The 17,590-nt window shown below is 35.5% G+C and overlaps 1 protein-coding gene across 2 annotated transcripts in view; it reads right to left on the minus strand.

The window, feature by feature from the left end:
- Positions 1–7,413, minus strand: part of LOC149794233 (transmembrane protein 145-like) — a 70,252-nt gene extending 62,839 nt beyond the window's left edge. For both annotated transcript variants that reach the window (XM_089968353.1, XM_089968352.1), the window contains exon 1: positions 7,271–7,413. In XM_089968353.1, coding sequence (XP_089824479.1) covers positions 7,271–7,366 — 96 coding nt within the window. In that variant the 5' untranslated portion in view covers positions 7,367–7,413. The remainder of the gene's footprint in view (positions 1–7,270) is intronic.
- Positions 7,414–17,590: the final 10,177 nt, after the last annotated feature.

Below are 17,590 nucleotides of genomic sequence, written 5' to 3' on the forward strand. Positions count from 1 at the left end.
TAACACAAAGACAAAGGAACCTATTATCTTGACAGATATGCACATACCACAAAGACACATGAACCTCTATCTTGACAGATGTGCACATACCACAAAGACACACTAACCTTGTATCTTGACAGATGTGTATATACTACAAAGACATAGGAACCTCCATCTTGACAGGTGTGCACATACCACAAAAACACAGGAACCTGGTATCTTGACAGATATACAAATACCACAAACAAACAGGAACCTCTTTCTTGACAGGTGTGTAAATACCACAAAGACACAGGAACCTGGTATCTTGACAAATGTGCACATACCACAAAGACAGAGGAGTCAGGTATCGTGACAGATGCATCATACAATTGCTTTGAAGCAAGAATTAAATTGCTTGTTGAAATAATCAGGGCATGAGGACAATTGCTGCTGACAATATACCTTTCCTACATTTGCTCTAAGCACTGCCAATATTCATTTTAATTTTAAAAAAGTTCATAATTTTTTTAAATTGCTACATTTTATGGATATTATAACAATGGCTTTCAAAAATAAACAGCTGCTTTAATTTTCAAAACTTACTGCTAAAATTCTCAATTTAAATACAGAATAAACAATACAATATAAAAAATAAAGGAATTTTTTATTCAGCTTAGTAGAAAATAGATTTATGTTTGTAAAAAACATGCATGCCCTACTGCAAGCCAAACAAGCACAACAAATCCAGGTATGTTTTCACAAATTATTATAATGGATTAAAAATCTAATCAAATGATCACATTTGCATACATGTATGCATATCAAAATTAAATTTTTCAAGCCAAACACAGAAGGGTTTTTCCTAGCCAGACTAACAATGTTTTGTCAAAATAAGTCTATACCCAAAAAGTTCAAACATGCATAACAATTTGCTAAATTGATGTGTGTGTGTGTGTGTGTGTGTGTGTGTGTGTGTGCAAATATGCCTATTATATTTAACTGGTCTACCTCATAGATTTTTCTTGACATTGCTAACATTATTTTGCCAATAAAATCAAGTCCAAAAAGACTTACACAATCTGTAACAAAAATATGAAAAAAGCTTTTACAGTGTAAAAATATAATCAGGCCATCAAATTATTGCCATGATAAAAGTAGAATTTCCCAACTCCAAGTTCAATAGCTTTTGTATTACCACAGTAACATGGATTTGGGACATGGCCCTCCTAATGCTATGGCAGTGAGTGCATAATAAATGAAAGCTTCAACATCTTATTTAATATCCATTGCTAAAGGCAAAGTTAATGGCTACATATCTCAGAAGTTCCCCATTATTTCCAAAAGTCCCACTCCATGACTATTAAGCAGGCCTTATTTTTGTACAATATATATGCAAAATGTGAATTAAATTTGTTTTGAAGATACTTCATCATCAAAGACACAATCAAGATGGCACTTATGCTCACATGATTGAACACATAACAGTATGAGATCAACTATATTCTATGGAAGTGTGATTTATAGTTGTTTTATAAGTTGACCATGTTGAATATTATATTATTATTCTAATATCTTTCAGCCAGTAAAAATAACATTTAAGACTTCTAAAACAATGTTAGTTGAAGCAAATTAATGGCAATTATTTTTTCAAAACCAGTTTTAAAATCATTTCATTAGGTGCTACAAAATAACTTGTGATTATCTCAGATTTGACAATACAGCAGTGGGTCATCCATTATATATGTTATTTTGGCTACACACTGAATCATATAATGGTGGTTATGATATTTGTCTGTCAAAAAAGCACACAGGATGGTGAAATTTATATGGTAGTCCTTTTCAGATAGCTATTGTAAAATAATACGGTAATGTCTGTGGATGTTGTATTTTTGTATATCCAGTCTAATACCATGGTGCCACACAGGGGATACCTTACACACAAGTAGGTATTTATCATTTACATCAATATAACACTGGTTACACAAGATTATGCCTTTTTTTAAAAAAAATTCTAAAGTCGTAAATATGAAGAAATGCAAGAAAACCAAAGTTTAGGAAGATAAACCTTGTATGTGTATCCTACATTTGATCAGCTCAATATTACCTCATTTATGCATGTTTGTCTTCCAAAAGGGATACCACTCTCCAATGAAGGATTGACGTTACAATGATTGTTCATGAAATTTTCATTCAACACTACTTTGCCAAGTATATAGAACACACTGATTTATGTAATATTTGAGCAAGTATATGGAATCTCCCATTTACAAACAGGTAACTTTAGGGCAGCTTTGGCATTTTTATATATCATTTCATGCCAGTGCTGTCACATGGAAAGAAACAGATCATATTTACTTTGCCTGAAAATAATATGCCTGGCAGAGACATAGAAAAATATAACTGATATATCTAGGTTAACAAGTCAGAACATATTGTAGCAGATTTGGTGAACATGGTTTTAGTGAAAATCTAGAACAAAGTGGGAGGCCATAAGTCAACAGCAAGAGAGATGATTATGACTCTGATGCACAGAAACAAATATCGAAATCAGACTTTGGTGATCTTACTTTTGAATTTAATAATACATAACTTGTATTTATTTCTCAGACCACTTTCAAGAAGACATCAAAACTGCATGGAATTAAAAAGATTTGTTTGCTTTGAATTGCACAGAACGTACAACCAGAAATACTTCTGGCATAGTTGTAGCTGCTAAAAATAATATCTGGTAATTTAGTAGTGATAAGTAATCATGGTTACAACCCATTGAAATACCTTCGTGCCAAATAGTCATACAGTCATTTTACTGGTACTGTAAAATGTCTGTTACAGCATAATTTCACAACTATATATTATCAATAGTGTTATGATTGTTTGCTGTCAGAGCAATCATTTTGAATTATTTCTGCCATCTTAAAAATGCAGTGTTTTTTTGCAATTTAACAATTTGTCACATGGGAAAAATGCTAGCAAACTGCCACCTGCACTGTACATTGACAGATTTGCCAGTGTAATTGTATTCAATAATAGTAAGGATTGAGTCTTGTGCTAATAAGAGAGTTGCAAAGCATGCTACCTGTAGCTTGGTTAAAAAAAAGCAGACACTTTCCTGTTAAAATTTTCTTTCCATTCAGTAATGAATATTTAATCATGTGCTTATAGATCTGCCATATCCCATCATTGTGTAAAATATCAATGATTTAGATGGATTATTAAATTCTGAGCATTTTAATAGAAATCTTGAAGATAAATATTTAAAGGAAAGATTTTTTTTATAGATGGGAAGAAGTTAACAAGAAGAAGAAATTAAACATTTCTTGATTGTTGACTTATATTGCATATTTATAAGACTACTTAGGTAGCAAAAGTGCACTATTAGTACATGGCCATTATTAGTTAAAACATTAAAATTAATTTATTATAATAAAAAGTTCCATAAAATGATATTTGTGAACTGCTAAATGGTATGGTAATGAACATTTTATAAAATTAACAAGCATGTCTTCATTATTATTTTCATAAAATTATGACAAAACCAGAACTGAAACAGGAACATAAACTCTTAAGTGAAATAAAGTTGTCTGCATGAATAAAATGTAAACTATTACTTATGAAACAACCAAATAATTCAGGTGTATTTTACGTACACTTAATGATTTAGATTATTTTGCAATTCACTGTAAATAATAACTGTATTTTGTCATGACAATTGTTGATTGTCAAACATAGCTTAATTCTGAAATATTTGCTATCTACTAGACAGAATATAAACTGTGTAATAGTTGGAAAATGGAAGTGTATCTAAAGATATGTCCGGATACACACTAACGGCTTTACTTTTACAAGCAATCAGTTAATTATCAATCATAGTCAATATTCATTACCATAAGCTGTACCATGCTGAGAAGTTGTAATAGTCAAAGGCTGTCTGGTGTTCAAACAAGACAGGAAATATCAGAATTCATGAATTTTACTACAGTATTCCCACTCTATCCTGTTTGTTTTTTACCCCACTAATGATTTTGAAAACAAACTGCTTCATGGATATAAAAAATGCACAAAACTTAGTCATTTCATTCCTTGATTTATAAGTTCTAACCTGATTGTTGCTAGGGACTACCAAACACTATAAACATGTTGGCATTTAGAACTGAAAGGAAGTCTTTTTAATAACATGGTTACTATATTTGCATGGGTGAGTATGTTTTCCAAACACAGGTATGATGTAGTTCATCATTTTTGATAGTCTCAATAATTCCGTAAATTTTGGAGTTAGGTCTCTTTCAACACATGTATACAAGAGCTCCATTTTAACTGTCCAATTTGTTTTACAAATATTAAATCAGGACACTGCAAATATTCGATGCAGATAACACAAGTATTTACTGAAATGGACTGCTCTAGAAATGAGAACAGGAGAGTGAGTGGTCTCTCTCCTTGCTTACATTGAGAGTTTCCATTTGCTTTGAAAATGGAAACTAGAAACACTGAGACATGCTCAAAAACCAAAATACACAATTATTTACATCATTTAAGTGTATATATTAGTGTACACTGCAATATTATCATTGTAATTGTTTTACTAATACTAATAAGCACATCAAACTTTGATTTTGGTGATTTTGATCGGACTTATTTACTTTTTACCAATTTTGGCACAATTCATGTAATGATGTCACTTGGTCCTGCTTGATTTTACACAGTTGGACAGGTATGATAATCGCGAATCGGTCAGAACTTAAAATATAAGAGTGAGATTATGATCGTGAGAATCTAGAATGTATATTTACATATTTTCTGTGGAAATGTCATATGCTTATGTGTTTTAAAGTAAATAAAGACCTAACAGACATACAAAATAAGGTAAAAGCTGTCTAATCTAGTACGACCAAGTGACTTCATTACACGAATGGAGCGATAAATAGAAAATGTAAATAATTCCTATAAAAATCACAAAATCAATATTGATTTTGCTTTTTCATCATTATTCAAACACATACAAATCATAACACATTTTTATAAGCATCAGGATACAAAATATGTATATTTGTGTATTTCAGTTTTTGAGTGTATTTTGGTGATTCAAGTAACACCTTTGAAACACCAATGTGTTGACAGTGTTAGGGACCCCTTGGTAACAGGTTAGAAATTATAAATCAGTTAAAGAAATTACTAAATTTTGTAAAAAATGTATATTCAGGATCTAAATTTTGTAAAAAATGTATATTCAGGATGCTTTTCATTGTTAATATTGGTAATAGGGTACAAACAAACGAGTTAGTGGTCAGATACTACACATACAAACGTGTCATTGGTTAAGGGTGGCCTGATTTACCCAAATACACCCAAATACTGCCTAAACATACACAAATACTGCCCAAATACTTTCAAATACTGTCCAGAAACAAGCACATGATACATTTACTACTAAATAAATGCTTTAATTCATTGCCAAGTTAAGTTCTGGGTCAAAATGAAATAAATTACTAAAGCAATTAGATATTCTTTTTACAAAACATAACGAAGATCTCCAATTACCATTTGCTCGGAAATTATCAACAGGGTCTGGGATAACATATATGTCCCTAATTTGCATACTTAATTACAGATATCTATATTCTTGAATGTTGTTAATTTTTATTTGTGGGCACACCTTCAACATTTAGATATATTTAGCTATTGGCCTTGAGTGTGTCCGCCCTCCTTGGTTCTTTGCTCAAAACACTGAAAGGCTTTTATGTGTTTGTGTTCCCACCCTCTGATATTTATTGTTTTTTACGTAAAAAAACAAAAAGAAAATTTTGAAAAGAAAATGTATTTATATGATCGTTTTTGTTGAGATGGTTTCTCTTAATTTGCTACTTTATTGGATGAGTCGTTCTCTGAGGTTCCTGTATACCCAGTATATAGGCCCCTTATTTCCTCCTCCCCCAATACTTGATAACTTTATTCTATAAAATTAATAACTTAATTGTTATGTTTTGTACTATCACCCATTGAAATATTTGTCTGCAGATAATTACCTAAGATAATCCCTATTTCCAGTGATCATGGCCAAAGAGTTTTGCTATGTATATGCTATCATGTTTTGTCTGCTATATAGTGTCTGTGTCTGGACTGGCAATTTGTGTGGTAAAATTTTATCTTTTAGTTATTTGATGTTTATTTCTCATAAAAAAAGATATAGACTCTGATGATCCACCCATACACAGATATATATATATATATATATATATATATATATATATATATATATATATATATATATATATATATATATATAGATAGATAGATAGATAGATCATCAGATTAAATATCCTTTCTAGGAGAAATAAACACCAAATTACCAAAAGAAAAAAATTTACCAAAGGCCAGTCCAGACATAGAAACTATATAGCAGACAAAACATTATAGCATATACATAGCAAAACTCATTGGCCAAGATCACTGGAAATAGGGATCATCTTATATAATTATCCACAGACAAATATGTTAATGGGTGATAGTACAAAACATATAACAAGTTAATAATTTTATAGAATAAAGCTATCAAGTATTTTTATTTTTTACAGAAAAAAACAACAACACATAAATATCAGAGGGTGGGAACACGAACACATAAAAGCCTTTCAATGTTTCGAGCAAAGAACCAGGGAAAGGGGGGCCACACTTGAGGCAAATAGCTATGTAACTGTTGAAGGTGTGCCCACAAATAAAAATTAACGTCTTTCTAGAATAAAGATATCCGTAATTATGTATGCAAATTAGGAACATATATGTTGTTCCTGACTATGTCGATAATTTCCGAGCAAATGGTAATTGGAGATGTTCGTTACATTTCGTACAAAGAATTTCTAATTGCTTTAATTTAACATTTTTCCTTTTTAACCCAGGACTTAACTTTGCAATGAATTTAAGAATCTCTTTACTTTAGTTGTAAATTTATCACGTGCTTGTTTCTGGACAGTATATGGGCAGTATTTGGGTATATTTGGGCAGTATTTGGGTATATTTGGGCAGTATTTGGGTGTATTTTGGTAAATCGTGCCGCCGTTGCTTAACGATCAGTATAAGTGTACATAAAAATACACGAAAACTTCCTCAAATTGAGAATTTGTGTGTGGCTGGTGTAATAAATTTAACCAATTAAAAATTTTGGAAAAAGAGATTTAATTTAACAGAATAATTTTGTTTATATTTTGATACCGGCCTAGGCTATAGGGTGAACTATTCAGCTAGCCATGGGTCACATATCGCAAAGTAACTTCACTGACCCATACGACAATTATACCAATTTTAAACACACCGAAGTAGTTTGAAGTGTTCCTTTTAAAAATTTTCCATTCGCTGTGTAATCGGAAGATATAAAAAGACATAATATCAGAAGGTACTGGGTTTCCATCCGTGTAAATGAATTGTAAACATCATACAATGACCATTCGACCGAACTTGTCCACCATCTTGTACCACGTGATGACGCTGTCCTGACAACAACAAAAAAAACATACCTCAAACTAGAATTGACATCACGCGCTCTGACACTACATGGCCTCCCAATTGAAAATATTTCCTGTCAACCAAAATTCATCAAGATTTGCTTCCAAGAAAACATCTAAAGAAATAGATCTTTGGATATATATATATATATATATATATATATATATATATATATATATATATATATATATATATATATATATATATGATTGTTTAATGATCACATATTGTTAAGATATATAGCTAATTTTGTACACGGGTATAAAATTCGACATTAAGATTAAGAGTGTATATTGCGTATGATCTGTCAATAGTTTTTAACGTGGGTGTTAAAAATAAAGTTAATAATAATAATAATAATAATAATAATAACCCGTTGACAAATTTTGGGGTAATTTCTCATTGGCCAAGGGGTCAGGTGGGTTCTTGCAAAAAAATTAAGCTATTTCCCATTCGATAGGTTCGGTCAGATGGGTTCTTTTTTATGTGGGATATTTGCAAAGTGTCACGTAGTTAGTAGGAGTAAAATGCATTTTTACCCTATATGCTTTTAAATAAGTACATCGAACTGGGCAATTTGGTCAGTATGAAGTGCTCCTTGGAATAAAATATTATTCTTGGACCACTGTGAATTATGCAACAGCCTGGACCAAAAAATTATCAATCGCATCGTAACCGGGAAAAAAACATTAGCAGGAAGTTTTGGCAAACATCTAGGACCCAAGCCTGCTAATATCAATTGCTATCACTGCAAAACCATTGAAGACCCGCCACATATATTGAATAGCTGCTCAAAATATCAGGTAGCTAGAATGGAATTTCAACAACCCCCCCACCCAAAAAAAAAAAAAAAAAAAAAAAAAAAATGGATTCCCTACCACTTAACCAGTTTTCTTTAAAAATAACAACTCCAACATAAATCTGACCTACCAAAACATACTTAAATTCCTAGACACATCCAAGCTAAAAGAAAAGAAAATATAAAACACCCTAGAAACATAAAATAAACAACCCGACCTCACTTAAAAATAAATTTCCACTAGCAGATGGTCACCCTTGACATGTCCTGGGGGACCTGAGTACTCAGCAAGGGTGTCCCTCTAGCTCCAAAATAACAACCTGTAAAACATACATAACCCACCCAAATACTCTCTAAAACCAATTTATATACATAGACAGGCGGGCGCATTTGATACGTCCCTAGGGACCTGAATACTCAGCAAAGGTTCCAGTCTTCTTAAATCCCAAATATATGCTTAAAAATCAACAGCGATAATATTTTTAACAAAATTTTAATTTAAAAAATATTTAATTACAAAAAATTTTTTTCTCTCTTCTCTACCTAGCCCTAACATGAAAGACAGCCAATGTAATAATGCGGCCTGCTTCTGTGATACAGACCATACGAACATTAAAGCAGCACAGAGTTGTCCATCCAATCCAACCAAGCTCATTTTTAGAACAATTTCGAACACAAGAACCAAAACTCAAAATTCGTTCAAGTACATCCATTTAGGTCAGTACCCTGGAATGAGAGAACTTCTGCCTGCAGATGGTCGCCTGCCTACCTGGTCATTTCCTCCCTTGCCACAGTCGGACAAAATTAAGCGTGCAACGCGCGCATGAACACCTAACATAAATAAAAGCAAAAATAAATGAATAGCGAGTGGCACTACGGTGTCAGAATCCTCACACAATTCTATCAAGAGGCCTACAAGAACTACAAAGTCCAGCAGCTAGTAGAAGCAGCTAACTATATTTCTAAGTTACACAGCTACCATTTCCCCGAAATTACCAGAATATTGACGTCTTTTTCCTGATAGAAACATGGCTAAAAACATCAGGCGATGAGCCAAAGTGTGCGGATCTAACACCCACTGGTTACTCCATCAAGTCGTTCCCCCGTAACTCGCGGCGGTGAAATTGCTGTCATCACAAAGAACTCCATGATCAAACGTCTTAACCACACCACAACATTCAATTTCGACCACACATCGTTTGAACTAGTCCAAACCACACTCACACTGGAGCAAAGGTCAGTCCATTTTTTCTGCCTATACCGCCCTCCTCCTAGTAGAAAAAACAAGCTGACTGAATCTCTCTTTTTGGAGCAGTTTCCGAATCTCCTGGAGTATGGAAATTGGATAGGTGGCAACCTGATTATTCTTGGAGATTTCTACTTTCACGTTGACTGTCCCGGAAACACAAACACATCAAAACTCATAAATTCCATTAATGTTTTCAACCTCAAACAGTCAGTTAACCAACCCACCTATAAACATGGTCACGTTTTAGACTGGATTCTTCATAGACCTGATGATAACATTCTACGGTCCTCCCTGGTATCCCATGACCTTGCATCAGATCACCTCTGCATTATATGCCATCTTGACGTACAAACCTAACAACTTGCTTACCTCCTACGGCAGAACAACTCGACAACTGCCTGCGTTCATTGCTCTACAGACATGCCCTAGCTACCAAGTGCAGAGTATCAATTCAAAAGTGTTCTCCATGGTATAGCAGTGTTAGGGACCAGCTTCGCACTGCTAAAAGAGACCGCCGTAAAGCTGAGAGGCTTTGGCTTTCCACCAGACTCACTATTCATAAGCAAATCTATGAAGCCGCTAAGAGGAATGTCACAAATATAGCCCATGAAGCGAAATCAGCCCACTACACTGCTAAGATCATGGAAAGTTTCAGCTGCAAAGAGCTATTCGAGATTACTAACAAGGTAATGTCAAGGAACAAATCTACACCACTTCCAACTACCTTCTCTCCAGTCGACCTTCCGGACATGTTTGCAAACTTCTTCCGTGACAAAGTACAAACCATTAGAGATAAGCTTGAAACCACAATTTCAATTGACTCATGGTCACCATACAGTTGGGAAACAGAATTTGAGCGGCAACCATTAGCAGCATTTGAACCTGTCTCTATGGATTTCGTACGTACAATCCTGATGAAGAGTGCACCAAAGTCATGTGAACTTGATCCAATTCCAACATCACTGCTGCTTGAGTGCTTAGATCCAGTATCGCCTTCACTGACTGATGTTATTAATACCTCTCTCTCATCCGGGCAATTCCCATCATTTTTCAAAACTGCCATTGTGAAGCCTCTGCTGAAAAAACCAACACTAGACCATAACGATTTAAAGAACTAGCGCCCAGTTTCTAATCTCCCATTCATATAAAAAGTCTTAGAAAAGGTTGTTCTATCCCAGCTTGTATCTCATCTGAATTCAAACAGTCTTTTTAGCAATGTACAATCACCATATCGCTCTTGCCACAGTACTGAAACTCAGAGGCGTAGGTATGATATTTTGCGCCCGGGGACAAACTATAAAATTGGCGCCCCAGCCCCCTCCCCGTTTAATCACATTTTTGAATATTACCCTTGTTTACTTATTATAATGTAACGTTGTAAGCCTCATTTTGGCGCCCCTGTACCTTGGCGCCCGGGGACATATGTACCCCCTTGCCCCCCCCCCCCCCGCAGCTACGCCTCTGCTGAAACTGCTCTTCAAAAAGTAGTTAATGACATTCTCTCTGCGTTGGATAGCGGAAAGATTACAGTCCTCATCCTTCTTGATTTGTCTGCAGCATTTGACACAGTAGACCATGATATATTACTTCACCATCTCCAGCATGTATTTGGCATTCATGATACAGCCTTACTGTGGTTCAAGTCCTTCTTGGTCAACAGGACACAAATTGTGTCTGCAAATGGAATACACTCCAGCCCAGTCAATCTATGTTGTGGTGTTCCACAGGGGTCTGTTCTTGGACCTGTTCTCTTCTATACTCTCAGCCGCTCTCAAGTGTCATAGATCATCATCCAGTGTCTCACCAATTGTACGCTGATGACACCCAAATATACAAATCTAGCCATCCAACTGAAGTTGATGCTACCATCCATGGTGTAGAGATGTGCATTTCTGATGTGAAATCATGGATGACATGTAACAAGCTGCAGACGAATGATGATAAAACTGAGGCCATTCTGATCACAACACAAAGACTTTCTCATTTGCATCCTTTACCTCAACCAATAAATATCAGCAACACCACTATTAAATTTACACAGTCAGTACAAAACCTAGGTGTTAATCTGGAGAGTACTCTCACATTGCACCAACATGTCATGAACATATGCAAGGCTGCATATCTTGAGCTGAGACGCATCAGCTCCATTCGCAAATATCTTTCAGTTGATGCCACTAAAACACTTGTGTGTTCATTAGTACTTTCAAAACTGGACTATTGTAACTCAATTCTGTCTGGTTCATCTCAATATCTACTCCAGAAACTTCAAAAAGTTAAAACACAGCTGCTCGGATCATATTTAGAGTACCACGATCAGAGCACACCTCCCCGCTGCTCTGTACCATACACTGGCTATCCATTCGATCCAGAATCAAACACAAAATGTGTTCTCTGTACTACGTTTCACTGACAGACTCCAGTCCAACATACCTATACGACCTCATCCATGTGTACACACCAGCAAGATACTTATGCTCCTCTTCTGACAATCGTATACTCATTATTCCCACTATGAAAACATATGGACAAAGTTCTTTTGCATACCAGGGCCCAGCAACGTGGAATGAATTGCCCGCTGAACTTAGACACAAAGACACAGTGATCCCATTCAAGAGTTCTCTTAAAAACTCACTTATTTCGACTGCAAGAACAAATTTAAAGACCTAATAATGATTCCTACCTTAAATATTCTCAGCATGTTTTTTTGTTTTCTAACTTCATGGTGTTTGTTTTTGTAATCATATCGTTATATGTTTTTTAATCTTCTAATGTTGTAAAGCGCTTAGAGCTTCTAAAGATTAGGCGCTACACAAAGTCCTCATTATTATTATATTATTATATATATATAATTGTTATGATGATGCATATACTTTATGACGCTATGTCAATGACGTAATAGTTATTTTAAAATATAAAGACGTCGTCACCCGTTTCGGTCAAAACATTTGTGCCTGAAAAAGCATACAGTAAACGCAAAACTAGTGGCACTGATTTATCGGCGTTTGAATTTTTTTTTTTAATTTCATATATACGGTATATAATATTCTTGCTTCCCTAGTCTGTTTAATGTTAGATTAGACAATTTACAGTAAAAAGTGAGGGAGCTTAGTTGGCGGTTTCATCATGTAACATAATCTTTTTTATTCAACTATATAGTTTTTAAAACGGACTTATGTAATTCATTGCATAGTGTCAGAAGTTTTAAAAACTTAACACTATTGTGAATGATTACAAAAAATGGAACAGATTCCAGCATTAAAGGCTTTATTATTGGAAGATAATGTTGCTAAAAATTGGAGACGCTGATTACAACAATATAAATTGTACATGTGTGCTACTGGAAATATCCATAAAAGTGAGATACTGCATTTTCATTTAAAGAGGAGGAAAAGACAATTCTAAGCATATGATACAGAAATTGGATGAATATTGCTCCCCAGGGAATAATAAGACCAATAAAGCCATCTCTTCGACAGTTGGTTGCAAGAATCTAGAGAAAGATATGATCAGTTTCTTATGGATTTAAGGATGTTAGCAAACTTTTGTGGATTTATTAACCTCAGCGTTTTTTTATACGTGACATAATTACTGAAGGATAGATGATGGTCATACGGAAGCAATACTGCTAAGATAAAACGATTTATCACTTGAAAGATGTACTGAAATATGCAGAACAGCTGAAGCAACAGCTATATGAATGAAAACAATTACAACCATGAAACACCAAATAAATTTGTTGATGCAGTGAAAAGAAAATAAATCCAGCAGAGAGCTAAACTCGGTTGAGTTTTACAGAAAATAGCAATAGGAAAGAAGAGATTTATTACTGTACAAAGTGAGGATTAGATCATAGGGGAAGACACTCTCCAGCAAGACAAATACACTCATAATAATAATAATACTGAGGACTTGGTATAGCGCCTAATCTTTAGAAGCTCTAAGCGCTTTACAACATTAGACAACATCTATAAGATAAAAAAAAACATATAATGATATGACTGTAAACACAAACACCATGAAATTAGAAAACAGAAGAAGAAAAAAACATGCTGAGAATATTTAAGGTAGGAAACATTATTAGGTCTTTAAGTTTGTGCTTGCAGTCATACACATCAGAATGAGAAAGGTTCATTCAGTTGATACTGAGAGAGAATTTGTCGTAGGTACGGTGGATCAGGCCTACCCAAATAGTCTTTGGATCCTTCCATTCAATGTCAATGGCACAGCTATCCCTACGAAATTGAATATAGGAGCGGATGTTAACGTACTTGGATTTTTGGACTATCTTCGATTAAAACACAGGCCAAGGTTACAACGAAGCAAAAATAGGTCAATGTATGCTAGAACTAAGACACAAACACTACTTGTATACATCCCAATTTAGCATAAGGGACGGTAATGTCAGACCTGTTGTTGGACGTGGTCAAATTTGTACGTGCTGCAGAGGAAACACAAGAAAATAAACAAGAGATTGATACTTTGAAGAATATGCAGATCTGTTTGATGGTCCTGGTTTTACAAAACATGGTTAACGTCAAGCTAAGAGGTGATGCAGAACCAGTTGTTGAAGTATGCAGAAAGGTCCCATTTGCACTTCGTGATGCCCCGAAAGCAGAAATTGAGAAAATGGAAGTTCTAAAACGTAATCAAGAAAGCAGAAGAGACTATTGTATGGGTTAACTCGCTTTTAATTGTACACAAGCTAAATGGAAGTTAAAGGATTTGCTTAGATCCACGGAATTTTAATAAAAAAAATTATGTCACGCTTTGCAGGGGCAAAAGCGTTTACGAAGTTGGATGCTTTAGATGGGTTTCAGTAGATTCGAATTGATGAGGAAAGTTCTAAATTGTGCACGTTTAACACACCTTATGGCTGATATCGTTATTTATGACTACCTGTTGGGATATTAAGTGTCCAGAAATTTATCGCAGAGCAATTAATACACTATTTCGTTATGTATTTCTATATTTTTGTAACTTTTGGTTCAAACAACGTTCAGTCAAATACAACGCAAGTTGCTGAACAAAAATTTCTATATTTTTGTAACTTTTGGTTCAAACAACGTTCAGTCAAATACAACGCAAGTTCCTGAACAAGTCTCATATGGGTTTTGTTATACTGTAGTAAGAGGCGACGGACAAGACGAGTCACGATTGTTGGCCAGGACTCGTTTGAGGCGTTTTCTAAAGAGCTTGAGGTCACAGCGAAGTGCACCAGACATCTGTTCTCCTACTTCGGGGACATAATTGTGACAAACGATAACATTCGTGAGTTTTCCGAGGTAACTCATTGCTGGATCTGCGATTGCGCTTTTAGCTCCATTGATGCCAAAGTACGTGTACATACAAGAATAGGACAAGTTTACTGAAACGCAATTACCACCGATCGAAGTATTTCATTCGTCGTTGTCTAGCGACGTTATTTTTACAATGATTATGAAGAGACAAAGTCTGGTCTGCGCTTGGTCGTCAAAACCTTGGTGAATATCATGATATGTATTTGAAAACATGTTTTTGAGAGATTTTGTGATACAGCCAATCTTGATCCCACGAATGATTTGAGACGCGCTGCTGTCAAAAACTAGCGTTGAGTTGGAGTTACTTACCAATATATATCAACATCTGTTTATTGAACGTGGTATTTGTAGCTGTATCTCAATTTCAAGTGACCGCTTCCCTAGGTCTAACAACCCAAACTTGGATGCATATGACCATGTTGTCCCAAACAGTTATTACATCATGTATCTATACATCAACAATCTTTAAGACTGGGGAATGACGCAGTCCAGGTCTGATGGCGGGTTTCAGTGGTTAAACCCGAGAGCGTAAACATTCACAAGTACGACAGTAACAGTGATATCAGATACTTTTGTTAAGTCGACCTGGAACATCCAAAAGATCAGCCTGATGAACTTCGTTAGGTGTTTTGACATAATTCATCCACGAGAAATGCTCATTGATGCGGATAGGTAAATTTCCCACAGCACTTGCTTGACCAACCATGCTCGCGCAACTCCGGAGGTGACCTTTGCCGCGCTCGATTTTCAACGGCAGCTTCACCTTTCCAATAACTGCGATGGCCTTAGTTGATATTAGCTAGTTTCATTATATCAATATGCTTTATCCCCAAGTGTCACGCTATCGGCGACTAAGAGCCATCTTAGCTTTCACGCCTACTCTGACGATCCATATAGCAATTCTTTTTCATAGTGAAGGATTGATTGCATTTACGTCATTCATGGATGAGGTCCATGTCAGCTCGTTGACATGTATGGATATCACATGATGCTTTACAAGCATGATCATGTCGGTTACAAGCAATATCGACGCGATTTATAGGTGCTTCTCAGGGCCTCGATTGGATGTTAGAATCAAGTCTCATATCCATCCGCGTTCCATGCTCACAGTAATTGTAACTAGCGGTATGCTTTTGACCATGGTATTTACTCCACGGTGTCCTGAGTAGCATTATGACGTTTTTTAATGAACATGTTCCTATTTGCTCCACACCAAGCACACATTCCAGAGATCTCAGCTCTACCATTATGTGCTTGAACCCGCATTGGATTTGCAGTACGTGTTTTCATGTGGCATCGTACACGTTATAAAGGCATGATTGTGTTATACATCAAGTGATATTAAATATGACATCACGATACAGGAAAGATTTTACCGTTATTAACTTTTTTTATGCAGGCAAAGCCCAAACTGCCCAAGTGCGGCGACATGTTTCCACTCTCATTACGTGCGTTGATTGCTGGCTCGGCTGGATCAGGGAAAGCTCAGCTGTAGTTGAACAGGATTTTGAGATGGTTAACCTCGGATCGGTTGTACATAATTGCACCGCTGAAAGATCAACTGTGTTACAATGTACTCAGAGATTTTACAGTAGCGCTTCAGTCATCAGAGGAAAATTTTCTACTGTTGATTTCTTTTCCACAGTCGACGAAGCTCCCACCCATTGGCGACCTTGATGCAAGTGAGGATAATCTTGTAGTATTACAAATTTTAGAGTGAACGCATAATAGCAGAACGTACCCCCCTCTCTCTCTCTTTCTCTCTGCATACGCGGTCCACCTTAAGGTAAGTTTTGTTCACGGTTTTTATTCTTTATACTTCTTCCACTTGCACATTTTAATCAGTTCCACCGCAAAGCTAACAGAAGTCAATTTATAATGATCTGTCTTCTGTTGTCCCCTCTGTTTAGTCACACTTCTGTTTGACCTTTGTCTTGGAATTGGTTTCTCCAGTTCTGTGTTATATTCTGTTGTTGTTTTTTTTTTCCCCAGGAGTTTATGTCTGGGAGTCTCTCGGTGTCCTCTTTTTGCTGATTCCCTTCCTTCTCTCTACGCTTTTGTGTGGTTCTTGGTTTACTTTATTTCCTTTCATTGACTGTAACTCTGGCTGTATTGGGTTGTCATTTTCTGCTGTGTCTCTTTCCTCGCTATTATCTTGCTGCACTGGTAATTCTTTTCTGTGTTGCAGCTCTGTCTCCTTTTCTGGATTTGTTTTTGTTTTGCTGGGGAGGGGGTTGTTTTATTTTTTTAACGCTCGTTTAGGTGTCTTTGCTTTTTCCTGCCGATTCAGTAGCTTTTTCACTGACTGTAACTCTGGATCTATTGTGTTGTCAATTTCTAACTCGTCTCTTTCTTCTCTGTTATCTTGCTGCATTATTAATTATTTTCTGTATCGCAGCTCTGGCTCCTTTCTGGTACTGTATTTGTATTTTAAGTAATTTCTGCATTTCTTTGGATTATATTTGGGAAAATAATTAGCTCAGTTTTATTAATTTCCCCGGCTTTGTAATCTTGTTTCCTTTTTCTTTGTCTGCTAGGCAGTGTCTTTATCTGTGTGTCCGGTGGTACCATATATTTACATTTCCGATGGTATATATAGCACTTGTACCAAGTCTTAGGAGTAAAGCCATACCTGTAGAAATGCACTGTGATGTTTGGGCATTGTTCCTTATCTATCTCTAAAAACGGTGCCCATTCCTAATTGGTTTGCATGGATACAAAGTATCTGGCACTTTGAAGTTTAATCTTTAGTTTCTCTTCGAATATTTGGACTGTCACTTCTAA

The sequence above is a fragment of the Sinohyriopsis cumingii genome, chromosome 8 (assembly GCF_028554795.1).
Source record: "Sinohyriopsis cumingii isolate HCF-2022 chromosome 8, ASM2855479v2, whole genome shotgun sequence".
NCBI classification, from domain to species: domain Eukaryota; kingdom Metazoa; phylum Mollusca; class Bivalvia; order Unionida; family Unionidae; genus Sinohyriopsis; species Sinohyriopsis cumingii.